This window comes from Dermacentor albipictus, chromosome 4 (assembly GCF_038994185.2).
Source record: "Dermacentor albipictus isolate Rhodes 1998 colony chromosome 4, USDA_Dalb.pri_finalv2, whole genome shotgun sequence".
Taxonomy (NCBI): Eukaryota; Metazoa; Arthropoda; class Arachnida; order Ixodida; family Ixodidae; genus Dermacentor; species Dermacentor albipictus.
This window is the reverse complement of record NC_091824.1, coordinates 28418707-28439245: the sequence shown is the minus strand read 5'-3', so window position 1 is coordinate 28439245 and position 20539 is coordinate 28418707. Positions and strand designations below refer to the sequence as shown.

Genomic DNA, 20539 nt, shown 5'->3' with positions numbered 1-20539 from the left:
CAGCCCCTAGAGTCTGTGAAGGAGTACGCTTACCTAGGTCAATTATTCACAGGGGACCCTGATCATGAGAAGGAAATTTACAGAAGAATAAAAATGGGTTGGCGCGCATTCGGCAGGCATTTTCAGATCCTTACTGGAAGCTTACCATCATCATTAAAAAGAAAGGAGTACTATCAGTGCATTCTACCGGTGCTGACATATGGGGCAGAAACTTGGAGACTGACAAAGAAGCTCGAAAACAAGCTAAGGACCGTGGAAAGAGCGATCGAACGAAGTATGTTAGGCATATTGTTAAGAGACAGGAAGAGAGCGATGTGGATCAGAGCGTAAACAGGGGTAGCCATTAAGAGAGAAATGGAGCTGGGCAAGTCATGTAATGCGTAGGTTAGATAACCGGTGGGCCATTAGGGTTACATAATGGCTGCAAAGAGAAGGGAAGCGCAGTCGAGGACGGCAAATGAGGTAGGGTAATGAAATCAAGAAATTGGCAGGTGCTAGCTGTGATCGGTTGGCGCAGGACAGGGGTAATTGGAAAGCGCAGGGAGAGCTAGGCCTTCGTATACTGCAGTGGAGATCAAATAGGCTGTTGATGATATTGATAGGCCGATAGCGGACGTCAATCAAGAGCGAGATTTGGATCAGGGAGTTTCTCCCTGCTGTTACTATGTATACCTAATCACTTAGGTTAACAAATTGGCTATAGTAATCGGAAATCTGCGTTTCGAATTTCGATAAGGATTACATACTTCCGAAAGAAGCCGACTATTGTCCGATCACGCTACTTTGCGGCCGCCCATGAAGGAAATAAGCTTTGGCCAGACTGCTCATCGGTGTCGTAGCCGTTGGGTCTCTCTAATTTCGATTGATTTTTAGCACTCAGCTAGCCTCGAACCACGGGAAACATTAAGTCAGACCAGACGCATGTTTGCCAGCGCGCGCTCACTCCTGGTATCTCCTGGATAACCGCCTTGGCAGACATTGCTTCGTATTCTGCCATTGTCAGAGGTTCGGAATGCGCAATTTGGATGGCATTTCGGTCAAGGCGGCGTGGGACAATGCCGGAGCGCACCACGCTGCATGGCCAGACTGAAGTACATGAGCGCGAGTACTGCTGTGCCTACAGCAAACAGCAAACAGTTGCAGGTAGCTGCATCTGTTGCATAGCATAGATGTCGCGGCGACCGAAGGTAGCCGCGACGAGCCCGCTCGCTGTGTCCGCTGCGGACATCCGCGTGCTCCGAGTGGCGTCTGCGTGAGACGTGGCTCCAGCCAGAGTGCGAGCATGCCGTCTGCTTGCCGTGTTTAGGTCGTCTGCTTGCCGAGTTGCACACCTTCGAGCTGTGTCGCCATTATGGTCAAATCTCGTTACGTTAGGAATGCTTTCAGTGAGAATGCACTGTGCGGCTTCCATCGCTTACCCGATGTGGGTGCTGCCGATGTACTCGCAGGAGCGAACATCAAAATGACGCTTCATCTGACCCTTAGATATTGTGTAATTGCCGTAGAGATAAGTGCGAAAGATGTGCTACCTGACGCTAGATGAAAGGAAAAAGCGCTGTGCGTAGCTGTCTAGTACACTGTTACACAGACAAGAGATGAGACACCGTGAACTCAACTTTAAGTTGAGGGTTAGCTTCCGAGTTTTGGCGCATCGTAGGCCCCCGAATAGGAAGCAGTCGCGTCTACGTTAACATACAAAACTGAACATGAACTGCGGGCCACGGTGACTTCAATAGGCGGAGCGTTGTCACAACGCCCCATTGCGCCGTAGTCTTCGCAGCGCGATGCTCTGAAAAATTAGCAGGAGCACCGCTAAGGAGATCAAATCCGATCTTTGATTGCGAATAACTCCGCTTCCGGTGAACGCATTGACGTAAGGTTTGTTACACAGTATTTTTTAAATGGTCTATTATACCTTCAAATGCACTTCTTGACTTCAATAAAGGTATGTTTGAGGGCTCCAATGAGGCCCAGTTAACACACAATTCGAAATTTTCGTGTATACATACATATTGCCTTTGATATGTTCGCCACACTTTATGTAAATACAAATCTCGCGAGTTATGTAGTTTTTCAGAAAAGCGTGGCAACTCCCAGCAATATAAAAACAAAGGCCAACACTTTTTCTATGAAAATAATCACAGTTATATGTGGAGCAATGAGCAAAGAATACCAAGACATGCAAGACCCTCAGGCGCGAGGAGCACGGAAAATGCACCTAATGATGCTAACATATTGGAAGGTAAGAACTCCTTCCATTTTTTCAGCCCCACGGTTTTACAATATTTCCGTTCATGACACGTGGAGCATGTCAACGAGGAGCTAAGCGATACCTGTGAGAAGTGAGCACGATGCTGCATTGCGTGCTGTTCTTGATGCGGCTGAGTCTTTTGTCGATGCGCGCCCTGGCCAACACGTCGACACCGGCGTACGGTTCGTCCAGGAACACGACTTCAGGCAGTCCGACCAACGCCACCCCGACGGAGAGCTTGCGCATGTTTCCCCCACTTGAAAGAGTGGCGACAAAGGGCGATGAAGGGCATGCGAAGAAAAAATGGCAGTGAGGTGAGCTCAAATATAGTCGTCATGCGTTAGCGCAATCCTGTAACATGTATATACCCTCGAGCGTCTTTTTACGAAAAATGCGACATAACTGCATTTAATTTTAACAAGCCGTCGTGGTTGCTTAGTGGCATCGGTGTTGCACTGCTAAGCTCGAGGTCGCAGGATAAAACTCCGGCCACGGCGGCCGCACTGTGGTGGGAGGAGGGGGGAGGAATGCGAAAACACCCGTGTGCACGTTATAGAACCCGAGGGGGTCTAAAATAATCCGGAGTCCCTCACTACCGCGTGCCTTATAATGAGATGGTGTCTTAGCACGGAAAACCCCATTATGTCTTTTGCATTTAATTTCACAGAAATTATTTTAAGCAGGCTGATTGCTATAGAGCTGCTTTGCACTGCCACTGATGCAACACACACGCACGCGCGCGCGCACACACACACACACACACACACACACACACACACACACACACACACACACACACACACACACACACACACACGCACGCACGCACGCACGCACGCACGCACACACACACACACAAACACACACACACACACACACACACAAACACACACACACACACACACACACACACACACACACACACACACACACACACACACACACACACACACACACACACACACACACACACACACACACACACACACACAGAGTGCGGTAGAATAGATGTCACGATGACTGTCACCGGTAATGCGTTAGCGTTGAATCAATATAGCGACATAACGTAATAACATCGTCTTTTCCACACGCCGCTTGTATCGCCATTGGCAATTCTAGTTCCGCTATTCACCGAACGCCATAACGTGGTGAAAACGCGCTTCATTGCGCTGCGAAGATCCGCACGTGACACCAATACTCAGCAGGAACCGACCGTTGAATCGCAAATCACGTCGGTACTGTTGTTATTTTTATTGCTTCTTCCTCGATGGCCCTCGTCGGAAGATACCTGTTCGCATGAGTTATCAAGGTTAAATTTCGCAGTCGATGTTACACGACGCACTGACATGTTTTGCAGTACGACGAGGTACACAAAAAAGTTTAGTTGAGAGCACAGTTCTTAATGGCCCGTTCCTGCGGCGAGCGTCGGCGTCGACGGCGTAACCGAGCGAACGAGCACAGCAGCGAAAGGTGAAAGAGCGAACGCCAAGTGGCAGATGAAAGACGCGAATGGCGGAGGCCAATGAGGACGGCCTTTTTAGGGCTGAAAACTGGAACGGCCCCTTGAGTGCGCGCAGGAAACTGGTTTCGTGCGGACCCGCCTGACCGCTCGATGCGTACTCGTATCTGGTTTCAGCCGGACCAACCACTTCGTACTATCGTCTGCTCGCGTCAGCTCCCGATCGGGCTTGCTTGGTTTGTTCTCGTTCGCGCTTGTTTCGATTGTCATGTGTGCGATTGTTTTGTATTCTGATTGTACGCGCGACGAGAATTGTGTAGTACTTTCTGGAAGCCTCGCGGCACCAGCGATTACACGGGAACCTTCGACGAGTCACGTATAAAAGCCGACGCACTTGACCCGCAGATCAGATTTTCGACAATTGTCGACTCTGCTACATGTCTTTTTCGAATTCTTTGCCTCAATATATGGCGGAATGAAAACACGTATAGAGCTGCCTCATACTTAGCACTAGGGAGTATCGTAATCGCCCATTAATTTCTGAAAATCGAAGCACTGCGCTGCAGAAGCTTCACAATTCGATGTATCCACATGAACTTAAGTTGTATAAACACGTAACGCATGCAGTCTTGGTCAGCGCGTGTGTCTGCTACATATGAGACAGATAACGCAGCTAACTTTGTCCTTGACGGTGTAAAACAAGACAACGATACGCGGTCATCGTTAGAATCAGCATAGTATAGCAGCAGTCAATGCAAACAATGTATGAGTGCATGGAATTCCTGGCGTCATTCGCCTGAATTGTGATTAGCTTCCTCACTTTATACACAATGAGTGTTGGACGTGAGACAAGTGTTTCTTGAATACGCATATTGACGTCTTTCAGCTGTCGCGAGTCGTGGTCACATGCACGCCTAATAAGAATTACCACTAATGTTTATATTCGGTGTTGCATACAAATTGGAAAAGCTCGCAGACATTGCTACCATGCGCATTAGATGATAAGATGCGTAGATGTAAAAACTAGGCTCGTCGTAATGAGGTGACAGATTTACTTCTCGTGCAAAATAATAAAAAAGAAAAGAAAAGAAAAGAAGAAGCGCTGCTGGTACTGCCACGCGAGCGCGCATCCTGCGCGTGCGGCGAGGGCCTTTCTCGCATAACTTTGGGGCCCAAGATGGCGCACCTTGGCGCAACTCTGGCTCCCTAAAGATATAGCGGGTGGTTAGAAGGGGGCAGTGTGATGGGAGGCGTATCTGCGCCGTGCGAGAGTGAGGCGAGATGAGCGATGAAATTTCCCGGCCCCGCTAGGGGCGCTGAAGCGCGCTGGTGTGCAAGGACAAGCCGCGGCACGGCCCTTGCCCGTGTAGCGTGGTCTGCCGGGCAAGCGTAGGCGTGTAGACCATATAGACCGCGCGTCGATCGTGATCACTGGAAAGCTGGGAAGCGCCGCACATGTGCCACTGTGATTATTTCGAGGAGCGTAGTGCGTGATATTATACTGTTCATGTGTTATGTATTAGATAACGCAGCGTGCCCTCATGGCGCCGAAAGGGCGAACATGCTTTGTACCCGGGTGCAGCAGCGGTTACAGAACGTGGAAAGCCAAGGGCCTCCCTTCTTTAGACCGGCTAAAGATGCGGCTCCGCGTGAATTGTATTAGCAAAACATGAAACGTGCTGGCAAGTAGTGGACAACAGAGTGTGTTGCTCGCAAAAGGCACTTCGAATTGAAGCACATTTAAAGAACAGCGTGTTCACGCAACAATTTGACAGGGGAGGCCTAAGCCACGCTCATTAAAGTGGCAGAGGATGCATTCACATTATTTTTTTTCAACAGAGAAGCTTTATGTTTTCAGTGTGCATGATTCCATGCAGTTTTTGAATAGTTTAACACTCCGCCATGTGGGATGCCAGCTCCATCGCAATGACCTCACTGCAAAAATGATCCACTTTGTGGTGTTCACTAGGCTGCAAATTTTCGCATTGAACAAGGACGAGGTTCTTCAAAAGGGGCGCTAGAAACATTTGAAGTTAAGGAGAATGAAATAGAGCCTACTGCTAAGCTACGTCTGATGTGTGAATGTTGGTTACTGTACTAGGTGATAAAGTGTTTCGTCTTGTGGACCTGTACAACGAAAGCAGTGATGGACAATATTTAGTGCATGTTGAGGTTCGCCAGAACGCCAACAGAACGCGAACCTCATTCTTTTTTACAAAGCTAAAGCTTTTTAAAGGGCATGTTGCTGGAGCATGCGAACGCTAATGGGGAACTGAACGACGCGGTGACCCGGTTTTCCCGATTTCCCGGTTTATTGCGCGCAGGCCCAACGTTGTTTTTGTCTGTTTGCGTGTACGATTTTCTCTGCGCCCACTGGCTACATTTGCGGCAGATGACCGAATGACAAAAGTTGACAGTGGGCGTTTCGGGTTGTTTGGGTTCACGGTCCAAGTTCACTTGCGCTAACCCCATGCAAGCATATTAGTAAAAACCAACTCGACCAGAGTGGCCTACAAATGTGAATTTCCTCCTTTTAAGGCCTAAGCATTTAGTGGCTCATAAGTGGCCGTGCACAGTCCGTGGTGGACGCAGGAAAGCGGTGATCACCGGCGAGGGGAGCAAGGATATGAGGCGCCATGCCAGTAGCGCTGTGCGAGTCGGAGCAAGGAGAGGGCGCCCCCTTTAAAAGCCGCGAAAGCTGCACACCAGCTGCAAGTAGCGCCGCCTGCAACTTTCATCGCTCCTCTGTGCTGCCAACTGGCTCCCGCCCGTCACACTGTCCCTTTCTAGCCACCATACTAAAGCTGCAACATATCTCCATACAGTAATTGTCTATGAACACTCGGCGCCATCTAGCGCCACCGTCGCGAAGCCTGCGCGTGGCCTTTATTATACATGGCGCGTTAGAGCTTGCAAGTACTTAGAAACGCTACATGCAGCAATCGGGCTCCTCTCACGCTTTTTTTCTTGACGCGATGCGCCATCTTGCGGCACTGCCGAGAAGTCCGCGCGTGGCCTCCGAGACGAGAAGTGCGGCGCGCCGGTGCCTAGCTGTGAAGGCTGAAAATTATTCCCTTGCTTGCCGTACACTCAGTGGCACATTCTGAGTGACCCAAGTTAGGGAAAGGTTCATTGAAGAGCAGCAGATATCCAGTGCATTGAAATCACAGTTTGCGTTGGCGTGAAGGACGTTCAATGAAAAGCGGCATATACAGAGTGCATTTGTGGAGCGGCCGTCTAAAGCGCCGGGTTTGCTGTTCTTGAGGAGACCTTCTGATGTGGGTTCGATTCCGCTCAGCGTCGCAGAAATTGAAGGGATCTATTTCGTCATCGTACAGAAGCACATTCCCAGTGGCCCACACCTAGTTACAGAAGTTGGCATCAAAGCGGTTCATTGGAGACCAGCACGAACCGAGTGGCACATACACAGCACTCCAACTTGGCGTCAAAGAGTTTCTTTGAACAGCGGTTTACCTACCCAATACTGCATCTACCGTGACCAATAACGGCGTTGAAGAGGTTCGTTGAAGACCGGCACGCATGTGCGCATTGACACATACTCAGTGACCCAAGTTCGCCTGATGGTTGGTTTGGAACCCTGTTACCTCAAAATAGGAGCCCTATGCGCTATTCATTCGAATACTAACTACCGAGTGACTCAAGTAGGCGGGAAAACGATCAGATATAAACATTGATACATATAGTCGGATACAACTTTAGAAAAAAGGGGAGGCCCCGCCCAGATGACCGAAGCGGCGAAGTCACCGGCCGTCCGGCGCATGACGTCGGTCCAGAATGCGCGCCCATTGGTGCACCCGCCTCGGAGGAGTAAACGCCTCCTTTTTTCTAAAGTTGTAGCCGACTATAGATAGAAACAAACACACACGCAGACAGCTAGCTGCTGAAAAGTGCGTGAATACCCTAAGAATTGCTAACGCTTTGAAAAGAAAACAACGTAACGAATTCAGGATGCAGTTTTTACGAAAACATATTTAAGAGAAAAATCTACCTCATTTCAAGAACTTTCATTAGTGACGTCGTGAGGGTACCCATCTAATGGCATACGCAGTTATGGCACTCAGGCGTAACTCCAGCACTACGAGATAGCAACCTTTTGGTCAGGGTTAAAACATTTCTATAATTAGAAATAATATAAACATTCTGTAACGGAACGGTGGAGACATAAACTCCGGCAGTTGAAGGAGCTTTAGCGTAGACGTACGATAGCGGCCTGACCGGTTTGCACTGTCCAGCCACCTGGTGGCGCAGAGCTTAACCAGCCAAACAAAGAGCTAATATTGCTCTAACCAAGAGTAAAACATTTTAAACATTTACAAGAACAACGTATTCACGGTCACGCTCCTGCAAAAAATTTACGCCAGCAGCAAAGAAGAATACACTTCGTTACTGCGACTGTGTTTGGTTGAGCTCTGAACCATCAGGTGGCTGCAGCGTGCGGACCATTCACGTTTGCGCTTCTGCTCATCCATTTAAAGGGCACGGTCAAGCGGCCAGGCCCTGTTCACGTGCGCTTGCATTTGCCCGAATTGCGAAGCGCTATTATGGTAGTAATACTCCAGCGTAAAGTTACGGCCGCAAAAGCGCAAATGCTGGCGCCGATTGGATAGCAACTGTCCGATGCGCTGCAGCCACTCCGCTCGTCTGCTGCCTTGCAGAGGGACACGATGTCGCAGCTTGACATGTTGCCAGTCACAAAGTTTGTAGCCCACAAATCAACAAAGGTGAATCGTGGTGCTCGCGAAAAGACTGAGACCGACACTGACCGCAGAGCTCTCGTAAAAACGCAGCACGTTGTAACACAAGTAGGCGACACTTGCGGTGTGCTGGGAAGTGCTTATGTGTAGTGAGAAATTATTCTGTATTCTCTTTTTGTTACTTGCTTTTTTTATAGAAACAAGTTAACTAACATTCCAGCTATTACGAGCAAGATTTTTTCACCATAAAGTTGGAAAAATTATCAATGACGCCCCTGGGCTGCCAATCGAATAGCTCGCTCTATACTAACGTCAATTGGGCAATTTACGTCAAATGGGTAGGGGCGGCTGAAAATGCTGCCGAGCAGTGTGCTGCGATCGGCAGCGATGTACATGTTAAAACCTCATAATAAATTACACGCTTCACGCGCAGCACTTACATGCGTCAATTAATGATCAGAAAGACATACTCTAACGGCTCAGTAGGTTTGTAGAAAATCGTCAAAATCGTTTCAGGGTCATTTAAACATACGTGAACTCACGAATTTAAAAATAAAAAAAATCATTACGGCTTATAAACCTTCGACGAGGAGGAGGAGGAATAAACTTTAGTACAGCAGATTTAAGTGACCTCGGCCTCTCGACTTAGATGAGGGCCTCGAGCCCTTGGGCCCTGCGTCATCTTCGGCCTGCTGGATTGCCTCAAGTTGGTCTTCCGGTGCACAGCTGAGCAACGCAGCCGGCCACTGCTCTCTGGTCTTGTGTGTTTTATTCTGTGTGGATGTCCGAGGACAAGCCCAAACCATATGTTGTAGGCCCGCCCTTTCTAGACAGCATCTACATCTACCCATGTAAAGGTCCCAGTGGTAGCGGTGGTAGGCGGCCGGGTTCGGATATGTATCTGTTTCTAAGAGGCGCCATGCTGTCGCTTGCCGTTTACTTAGCCATAAGTGTCCCCGGGAGAAATGGGTCCTTTCCAGTTTATACTGCTTGATGCTGCTTGTCGTTAAAGCTTGTCATCCGGTATCTATCCGTTCCCAATATTTGCGGGTCACCTGCTCGGTCCGCCAGTTTGCGAGCCAGGTTGTGCGCTATTTCGCTCCCAGGAAGGGAGGAGTGTGCGGGTGCCCATATAATGTGAACATCTCGATCTTCACGAAAGTTGTTTAAAATTCTTAGCACTTCCGGCGAGATTCTTCCTTTGACATAATTGTTGACGGTGGTCTTGGAGTCGCTGACCGCGATGTTAGCCTCCGTGGAAGCTAGTGCCAGTGCTAAGGCAACCTCCTCCGCCGCCTCCGCCTTGCCTGTTTTTACAGTGCCACTAACTCTGGAGTCGCCCTCTAGAATCTCAGCAACTATCAACATACCTTGTCTTTATGTGCACTCTGCCTCGTCCACATAGACCACGTCCCTGACACTACGGAATCTTTTGTGGAGGGCTCTCGCTCTTGCTATTTTATCTTCGTGAAACTACGTGTGAAATTTCGACGAGGACAAAATTTGTTTGCAACTGACACTAGGTGCACTGTTCGATCGTCTATACTCTGTTTCAGGAGTTCCGTGCAGCAGCGTCAAGGCTACAAGAGCCACGAGCGCAAAACCTTGCGCAGCTAGATGTAGTCCCACAGTTCGAACATGTTGACCGACTGAATGGCCTTGACAAGCGATTCTTTCGAGAAGTATTCACTTGAAACCTTCTCTCCAGGTTTAAGAGCGGTTTAGTACGTGATTTTGCTGCGGTCTTAATTAAAACATTTATTGAGGTTCTATTATACCTTAAATAGAGTTCTCCACTTTCTCAATTGAAAACGTGCAAATAACGAGAAGATTATGCAAGGATGCCGTACAGACATCAATTTGCATTTAAATTGTGCCTCTTCCTTTTCCCCTGACCGCCCAATCGCCTTTACCAGCCGCTCACCATCTCCCCGTCGTCGCTAGCTTTCTTCGACGCGGCGCCGTCCCGTGTCCATCGAGCGGGAAAGCTGATGGCCGCAGTTCCCGAGGCACGAACTGCGTCCACGTCGCAATGCCAAAGTCCTCGTCCCTCTCCAGCCAACGTAATTGAAGTCTCTGTGGAAGGAATCGCCGTCCTGGCACTTGTAGATACAGGAGCCGCCGTATCCGTAATTTTCAGCCGAACTCTGCCGCAGACTACGAAAGGTTTTGACGCCCCTCTCCAACTTCTCCCTTCGAACCGCGAACGCTCAAAATATAACGCCTCTCGCTGCCTGTTCTGCTCGCGTCTTCATTCAAGGTCTACTGTACACCGTCGAATTCGTCGTGCTGCTCTCGTGTTCCCGTGACATTATATTAGGCTGGGACTTCCTCGCAAATAATAACGCCGTTATTGACTGTTGCCACACCAAACTCGAACATTCTGCACTTCCCGACCTCGAGACTATCGAAAACGACCCTTCTAGTGTTAAACTGTTTGCGTCCGAAGACAATACCATCCCTCCACGCTCTTCCCTGCTTGTGCCTGTGTCGTGCGACGCTATTTCTAATGGCCCTGTTCTCTTTACGCCCTCTCAGGTGTTCATTCGCCGCCGATGTTCTCCGCTGCCCTTTGCACTTCTTACTCTTACCAGTGGCGTCACGAAAATGGTCGTCGACAATCCCACGGCCTGCCCTTTAGCTTTAATTCATGGTGAATGCTGTTGTGCCATTACCACAAGCCCGGATTCCGAATCTGCAAGATGCAGAATTTATCCTGCGAGCGCCCAAATTCTTCCTTGAAAAGTCAAGATGCTGAGCCGTCAGGCAGCGGTGTCCTGCGGGAGAAGCATCGGCAGCCAACGTGTTCAGACGTGTCAGCAAGTGCCAGACAGCCCGGCGCCGCACCTCCCTTTTCCTGGGGGTCACCGCGCGCGCGAACTTTGAACCGGGTGGCCAGCGCGGTCGCTGGTTGGACCTCTCGGACGACCGCCGAGTGCTGACTTTGTATTGGGCCGTTTGAGTGACAATGGTTCTCGGGGAGTATAAAGCCGCGAGCCGGCCGCCTCGAAAACCGGATCCGCTGACTCACCGGGAGACAGTGCCGCTCTCGACTGGGGTGAGATGTGTCACGCGTTTTCGCCGGACGTCGCCGTGCGGGAACAGTCGCGTTTGCGTGAGCTCTCGGCCCCAGTGCCGATCCGATCTTGTCCTGTACAATGACCTGTATATAATGTATAAAATCCCTTTCGTTATTCTCATCGACGCCTGGCTCGGAGTCTTCGCTACTAACGCTCTGTCACGAAACGGGTGACGAGCGCTACGGGACCACAAAGTCGTAATAGTGGTGCAGCGGTGCAAAGTCATAACAATGCCTAGGCCTTGTTCAAGCGGTCGACACCTTCTGCATCTTTGACGCTCCTGCCGTTTCTGTTTCTGTGGACCTTGGCGCACTTACTTGTGACCCTGCGGTTGATCAGTCACTCCTCGACGCTTTTCACTGCTCCATCGACGATGGCACGTCATCTTCAGAACGAAGCCAGCTTATTGCTCTCCTGCAGAGGTTCAGCGCTTCTTTCGACAGCCATGCTTCCGGTTTGGACCGCACATCGACCGTTTTTCACCAGATAGATATCGGGAGTCATGCACCTTTACGGCAGCGCCCTTGCCGATTATCCGCCTCTGAGCGCCTAGTCATTGACCACCAGGTTGCTGACATGCTCAAGCGTGGCGTTGTGCAGCCTTCCCACATTCCCTGGGCATAACCCATCGTCCTCGTCAAGAAAAAGGATGGCTTTATTCGATTCTGCGTCGACTACCGAGGCCTGAACAAGATGACGCACAAGGACGTTTACCCGTTACCGCGCATCGACGGCACCCTCGACTGTTTGCAGGGAGCTGAGTTCTTTTCTTCGCTGGATTTACGTTCCGGATACTGGCAAGTTCCTTTGGTACCATCTAATCTACCTAAAGCAGCATTTGTAACATGTGATGGATTACACGAATTCATCGTCATGCCTTTCGGCATGTGTAACGCTCCAGCCACTTTTCAGAGAATGATGGATAATATTTTATGCGGCCTCAAATGGAACACATGTTTATGCTACCTGGATGACGTAGTTGTCTTTTCCGCTGATTTCCGAACACATCTAAGCCGTCTCGAGCAAGTTATGAAATGCCTTACTGAAGCGGGACTTCAACTTAACTTTAAAAAATGTTTCGGCGCCCGGAAGCTCACTATTCTTTGGCCATTTTGTATTACGAGAGGGCGTCCTTCCGGATCCAGCCAAGCTCCGCGCTGTCACCAACATTCCGCAACCAACGAAGTTAAAGTAGCTTCAAAATTGTCTTGGTTTATTCTCATACTTCCGACGTATCATTCGAAATTTCGCTTCCATAAGTGCTCCCCTGACAGCTCTTCTATGTGGCGACAAAGAACTTTCCGCTTCGTCACCCGCCTGTGATGACGCCTTCACAAAATTACGCCACGTGCTAATCTCGCCACCTATCCTCCGCCACTTCGAACCTGCAGCCCCCACAGAGGTCCACACCGATGCCAGCGGCGTCGGACTTGGCGCCGTACTCGCGCAACGTAAAGCGGTGTCTGATGAATATGTCGTTGCATACGCGAGCTGAACTCTGACAAAGGCCGAGGCTAATTACTCTGTTACAGGGAAAGAGAGCTTAGCCATTATTTGGGCCCTTGAAACATCCGTCCTTATTTGTATGGTCACCCTTTCGATGTCGTCACTGACCATCACACCCTTCGTTGGCTGTCTACCCTTAAGGACCCATCTGGCCGACTTGCTCGCTGGGCCCTTAAGCTACAAGAGAACGACATCCGCGTTCTCTACCATTCCGGCCGCAAACACACGGTCGCTGACGCCCTTTCTCGCTCACCGGTCTCCGCTGACTGCGCTTGCCTATCTGCCCTTGAGGCCACACTTACATCGCATGCACTGCGCAACATACCGTCGGAGCAGCTCAAGGATCCCTGGATCAGTGCTCTCATCAGCATCCTTTATGATAAATCCACCTCTTCACTATCTCGCGCTCTTCGCCGCCAGGCTACCCACTTCTGCATTCGCGACGGCCTTCTTTATCGTCGTAATTACCTCTCTGACAGCCGCAGTTGGCTCCTCGTGATACCCCGCCATCTCCGTGACCTTGTCTGCGACGCTTTCCACGCAGACCCTCAGTGTGCGCATGCTGGCCTCTTAAAGACCTATGCTCGACTAGGCATCCGATTTTATTGGCGCGGCATGTATAATTACGTAAGAAAGTTGATTAGCTCTTGTGCTCAGTGCCAACGCCGAAAAGTACCTCCCGGACAAGTCAACCCGTCACAACCCATTCCCTGCCATATTCGGCCCTTTGATCGTGTTGGTACAGACACCTACGGACCGCTCCCCTCTACTCCAGGAGGCAACCGCTGGATTATTGTTGCAGTGGATCACTTGACCCGCTTTGCTGAAACAGCCGCTTTGCCGACTGCCACCGCCGCGACGTTGGATCGTTTCAGTTACGACATTTCGTTCTTCGCCACGGTGCCCCTCGCGAACTTTTGAGCGATAGAGGTCACGCCTTTTTTCCCGATGCTTTGAAGGCACTACTCGACGAATGCCGAATCGTTCACCGCACCAGTACAGCGCACCATCCGCAAACTAACGGCATGACCGAGCGGTTCAACCGTACTCTTGCGATATGCTCTCGATGTACGTCGCCTCTGATCATTCAAACTGGGACCGATTTCTCCCTTTCGTAACGTATGCGTACAATACTGCGACCCAAGCAACTACTGGTTTTTCCCCTTACTTTCTCCTATACGGACGAGAACCTTCTACTACTCTCGATACCATTCTCTCATATACACGTGACGCGTCCGAAAGTACTCCGCTATCTGAAGCTGCTCGTCATGCCGAGGAATGCCGCCAGCTTGCCCGCTCGTTTTCCACCGAGGACCAGTGGCAGCAGCAATCCCGTCAACCTGCCGGCCGTTCTGCACCAACTTTTTTGCCTGGCTCTCTCGTATGGCTTCGGGTACCCGCTACTACACCCGGCCTCTCCTCAAAACTTGTCGCAAAGTACCTAGGACCCTACCGCGTTCTCGAGCAAACGTCCTCCGTCAATTACATCGTAGAGCCCCTCACGCAATCGACGGACCTACGCCATCGCGGCCGCGAACTTGTCTACGTCTCTCGCATTAAGACCTACTACGACCCAATAGTAGTCTCTTCGCCTTAAGCCGCCAGGATGGCGCCTTTTTCTGCGGAGTGCGATTGTAACGAAGAAGAGTAGCCTGCCTGCGCCACAGTACCATCGCTACCGGCATGAGGTCGTGGTTGCTGTCTTCCGCCGAACGCTTGTGACCGCTACCCGTTTGCGCCCGTTGCTAATAAATCTCTTAGCAAAACAATTTTTTGATGTAACAGTGGCTAAATTCATACGTGCAGTCGGCACAGCCACAGCGCCGTGGAATACTCCCTCCTGGGTAATGCTTCGTCTTTGGCAACAATGGTGTCCGCAGGCTTGCTTTTATGGTATCGTTCCAAGCTGCTCTTTTTCACAGAAGGTACGTGTAGTAACTTCGCTTTGAACATGCTTGGAAGATTGCGGAGGGAGTACACTGAACTTGCATGAATTCTTATTAAGGAAAGGGTTTGCACTTAAAAACGTGAGCGAGCGTACCGTGTACAAGTGGATGCTGCAAGATTGACCAAGCGTTAGCGCCATGCTCCCGTGTGGCATGCTGGTCGAGTGCTCCTTCTAAACCCTCCGCTTCCACCGTCTTCGCAACCCTCCTTCTCCTATGTATCTCGAAATATCCTGAAGGTGCACGCCTTTTTGTTGTCATAGTCAATACAGAACGAGTTTTCTACCGCTACTATTTTAGCAACTGGTCTCGGGGCGCAGTTGCAGTCTTAGAAGGCGCTGCTGCTGCTGCTTGCAACGCTCGCCGCTAGCAGACGACAGGGCACGGAAGGGCACCTTTAGGATGGAGAAGAGTGGAATGTAGAATAATGGTGTTCGCCCCCCTGATTGGTCAAAGAAGCGTGTAGCTTCCTCAATGCTGCACGGCACTACTGAAACATGATATTGTCACGTGGTAGTGACGGCGAAGAAAGAAGCAGTACGGTGAAATACAAAACTAGCTTTTATTGGGCGAACCTGTGCCCACAAAACAGGCTACACTTATAGCACAACGAAAGCGGCGAACACAGTCGGCGATCGTCGAAAATCTAATCTGCGGGTCAAGCGCGTCGGCTTTTATACAGCAGTAGTCGAATGTTCCAGTCTAATCGTTCGGACCCGCGTGCCTTCCACAAAGTTCTACACCATTCGCGTCACCCGATGAAATCAGATAATACAAGGTTCGGCGACAACAGACAGCGGATAGACGCATCGATAACTTTCCAGAAACTTCGGATACATGCAAGCGCGTCCCGCGCTGTGCGATAAGATTTGTTAGGCGGTGAAACCTGGTCGCCCGATAATTATAAATACACGTGTCAATACCCCCCTCTTAAAAAGCATCGTCCCGATGCTACAAAGAGAGCGAAACACAAAGGGACACTTATTAAACATAAGTAACAAAACAACGAAAAGAAATAAAGTCCAAAGGGCAGTTACGCGAAGTCCCAAAGTTCGTCAACGCTGGTGGTACGGCTTGAGCCGCACAACGTGGACAATTTCAGGTCGTGAGCGGCGCCGCTGAGACAGCGAAATGCCGTCTGGCACGACCTCGTAGTCCAGTGCACCAATACGTCGGATGATCTTGTACGGTCCAAAATAGCGACGCAAAAGCTTCTCGCTCAGTCCTCGTCGGCGTATAGGGGTCCAAACCCAAACACGGTCACCGGGCTGGTACTCGACAAAGCGTCGTCGGAGGTTGTAGTGTCGGCTGTCGGTCCTCTGCTGGTTCTTGATCCGCAGGCGGGCGAGCTGTCGGGCTTCTTCGGCGCGCTGGAGATAGGTAGCGACGTCAAGATTCTCTTCGTCCGTTACGTGCGGCAGCATGGCGTCGAGCGTCGTCGTCGGGTTCCTGCCGTAAACCAACTTGAACGGCGTGATCTGTGTTGTTTCTTGCACCGCCGTGTTATAAGCGAATGTTACGTACGGCAGGACGGCATCCCAGGTCTTGTGTTCGACGTCGACGTACATCGCTAGCATGTCGGCGAGGGTCTTATTCAGCCGCTCCGTAAGACCATTCGTCTGCGGGTGGTAAGCCGTTGTCCTCCTGTGCCTTGTCTGACTGTATTTCAGAATGGCTTGGGTGAGCTCCGCTGTAAAGGCCGTTCCTCGGTCGGTGATGAGGACTTCTGGGGCGCCATGTCGCAGCAGGATGTTTTCGACAAAGAATTTCGCAACTTCGGCTGCGCTACCTTTCGGCAGTGCTTTTGTTTCAGCGAAGCGGGTGAGGTAGTCCGTCGCCACGACGATCCACTTATTTCCGGTTATTGACGTCGGGAAGGGTCCCAGCAAGTCCATCCCGATCTGCTGGAATGGTCGGCAAGGAGGGTCGATTGGCTGTAGTAATCCGGCTGGCCTTGTCGGCGGCGTCTTGCGTCGCTGACAGTCTCGGCATGTTCTGACATAACGGGTGACGTCGGCGGTCAGGCGCGGCCAATAATACTTTTCTTGTATCCTCGATAGTGTCCGGGAAAATCCGAGGTGTCCAGCGGTCGGATCGTCATGTAGGGCATGCAATACTTCTGGACGAAGTCCTGAGGGGACAACAAGAAGGTAATTGGCGCGGACTGGCGAGAAGTTCTTCTTCACGAGTAGACTGTCTTGAAGCGTGAAGGAAGATAATCCGCGCCTAAATGCCCTGGGGACAACGTCGGTGTGCCCTTCCAAATAATCGACGAGGCCTTTAAGTTCCGGGTCCGCTCGTTGTTGTTCGGCGAAGTCTTCCGCGCTTATTATTCCAAGGAAGGCGTCGTCATCCTCGTCATCTTGCGGCGGCGGGTCAATGGGGGCGCGGGATAGGCAATCGGCGTCCGAATGTTTTCGTCCGGACTTGTATGTTACGGTGATGTCGTATTCTTGTAGTCTGAGGCTCCACCGTGCCAGCCGTCCTGAGGGATCCTTTAAATTCGCTAGCCAACACAAGGCGTGATGGTCGCTGACGACTTTGAATGGCCTGCCATATAGGTAAGGGCGAAATTTCGCTGTAGCCCAAACGATGGCGAGGCATTCCTTTTCGGTTGTAGAATAATTGCCTTCCGCTTTTGACAACGACCGGCTAGCGTAAGCTATCACGTGTTCATGTCCATCTTTTCTCTGGACCAGGACGGCGCCGAGGCCTAGGCTACTGGCGTCAGTGTGGATTTCGGTATCGGCGTGATCGTCGAAGTGCGCAAGTACGGGCGGCGACTGCATGCGTCGTTTGAGTTCTTGAAATGCCTCGGCCTGCGGCGTTTCCCACTTGAACTCGACGTCACATTTAGTTAGCTGCGTCAGCGGCTCAGCGATGCGTGAAAAGTTCTTGACAAATCGCCTGTAGTAGGCACACATGCCAAGAAATCTACGCACTGCCTTCTTGTCGATGGGCTGTGGGAACTTTGCTATGGCAGCTGTCTTCTGCGGGTCGGGGCGGACTCCAGATTTGCTGATGACGTGGCCTAAAAATAGAAGCTCCTCGTAAGCGAAGCGGCACTTTTCCGGCTTCAGAGTAAGTCCTGATGACCTGATGGCCTCTAGTACTGTTGCCAGCCGCCTAAGGTGAACGTCGAAATTTCCGGCGAAGACGACGACGTCATCCAAATATACGAGACAGGTCTGCCACTTCAATCCTGCTAAAACCGTGTCCATCACGCGCTGGAACGTTGCAGGCGCCGAGCACAGTCCGAATGGCATAACCTTGAACTCGTAGAGGCCGTCTGGGGTGATGAAGGCGGTCTTTTCGCGATCTCTTTCGTCGACTTCTATTTGCCAATAGCCAGACTTTAGGTCCATGGACGAGAAGTATTTAGCGTTGCAGAGCCGATCCAATGCGTCGTCTATCCGTGGGAGGGGGTATACGTCCTTCTTCGTGATCTTGTTCAGGCGACGATAATCGACGCAGAAACGTAGGGTTCCGTCCTTTTTCTTTACCAGAACAACAGGGGATGCCCACGGGCTTTTCGATGGCTGGATGATGTCGTCGCGCAGCATTTCGTCGACTTGTTCTCTTATAGCTTCACGTTCTCGCGCCGAAACTCGGTAAGGGCTCTGACGGAGTGGGCGAGCGCATTCCTCGGTGATTATGCGATGCTTGGCGACTGGTGTTTGTCGAATCCTCGATGACGTCGAAAAGCAGCCTTTGTATCGTCGGAGCAGACTTCTGAGCTGCTGTTGCTTAATCATAGGGAGATTTGGATTAATGTCGTAGTCTGGTTCGGGAACCATGGTCGTCGGGGTAGATGCGGCGGAATCCGAGAGGACAAACGCATTACTTGTTTCCAGAATTTCCTCGATGTACGCGATCGTCGTGCCCTTGTTGATGTGCTTGAACTCCTGGCTGAAGTTTGTCAGCAACACTTCAGTTTTCCCTCCATGCAGTCGAGCGATCCCCCTTGCGACGCAAATTTCATGGTCTAACAGTAGACGTTGGTCGCCTTCAATGACGCCTTCTACGTCAGCGGGTGTTTCGGTGCTGACCGAAATAACGATGCTGCAGCGAGGTGGGACGCTCACTTGATCTTCGAGCACACTCAAGGCGTGGTGACTACGAGGGCTCTCCGGCGGCATTGCTTTATCTTCCGACAGCGTTACTGACTTCGACTTCAGGTTGATGATTGCGCCGTGTTGGTCCAGGAAGTCCATACCGAGAATGACGTCTCGTGAACACTGTTGGAGGATAACGAAGGTGGCAGGGTAAGTCCGGTCATGAATGGTTATTCTTGCCGTGCAGATCCCAGTCGGCGTGATGAGGTGTCCTCCTGCGGTGCGAATCTGAGGGCCTTCCCATGCGGTCTTAACTTTCTTCAACTGGGCGGCGATGTGTCCACTCATTACGGAGTAATCGGCCCCTGTGTCGACTAAGGCAGTGAATGCGTGGCCGTCGAGAAGCACGTCGAGGTCGGTTGTTCTTTGTCTGGCATTGCAGTTCGGTCTTGGCGTTGGATCACGGCTGCGTCGTGTTGAACTGAGGTTGGAACGTCGCGTCGTCAAGTCGTCTTTCGTCGGTGTAGTTTTGGCTTCCAGACTTCGTCGGGACGGCGGCGTGTCTTTATGTCGTCTAGATGGTCTCTTCGTCGTCTTCGTCGGCGGCGGAGGATCTTCGTCAGTTCGACGAACAGCAACCGCACCTCCATCGGTTGCTGCTTTTAGTTTTCCGGGTATGGGCTCGCAGAGCGGCCCCGGGCTGGGCCGGTGTATGGACGGCGCTGCGGCGACAGGTAGCGGCCTGGTGACGGCGAACGGGACGGTCGTCGAGAGTTCCACTGAGTGGCGGCTAGGTAATCGGCAATGTCACGTGGGCGCTCCCCAAGCTGTGGACGCGGCGCGTTGACGGCGAACCCTCTCAGTCCCATGTCGCGGTATGGGCATCGGCGGTACACATGGCCGGCTTCTCCGCAGTGATAGCAGAGCGGGCGGTGGTCGGGGGCTCGCCAAATGTCCGTCTTCCTCGTATAGGTGCGCTGGGCGACGGGTGGGCGCGCTGGCGGCGGCGGCGGTGGACCTCCACCAGATGTCACGTGGTAGTGACGGCGAAGAAAGAAGCAGTACGGTGAAATACAAAACTAGCTTTTATTGGGCGAACCTGTGCCCACAAAACAGGCTACACTTATAGCACAACGAAAGCGGCGAACACAGTCGGCGATCGTCGAAAATCTAATCTGCGGGTCAAGCGCGTCGGCTTTTATACAGCAGTAGTCGAATGTTCCAGTCTAATCGTTCGGACCCGCGTGCCTTCCACAAAGTTCTACACCATTCGCGTCACCCGATGAAATCAGATAATACAAGGTTCGGCGACAACAGACAGCGGATAGACGCATCGATAACTTTCCAGAAACTTCGGATACATGCAAGCGCGTCCCGCGCTGTGCGATAAGATTTGTTAGGCGGTGAAACCTGGTCGCCCGATAATTATAAATACACGTGTCAATATACAGTCGAAATAGAATGCCAAATTAAGCATTTGCACATTGCACCACGTATGCACAGTCCGTAAAGTTTTTTTCCGGTATA

General features: G+C 51.2%; 1 protein-coding gene across 3 annotated transcripts in view; it reads right to left on the bottom strand.

The window, feature by feature from the left end:
• The window catches only part of LOC135900215 (phospholipid-transporting ATPase ABCA3-like), a 661060-nt gene that overhangs the window by 49182 nt on the left and 591339 nt on the right, over positions 1-20539 (bottom strand). For all 3 annotated transcript variants that reach the window (XM_070536864.1, XM_070536866.1, XM_070536865.1), the window contains one exon: positions 2334-2507. In XM_070536864.1, coding sequence (XP_070392965.1) covers positions 2334-2507 — 174 coding nt within the window. The remainder of the gene's footprint in view (positions 1-2333; positions 2508-20539) is intronic.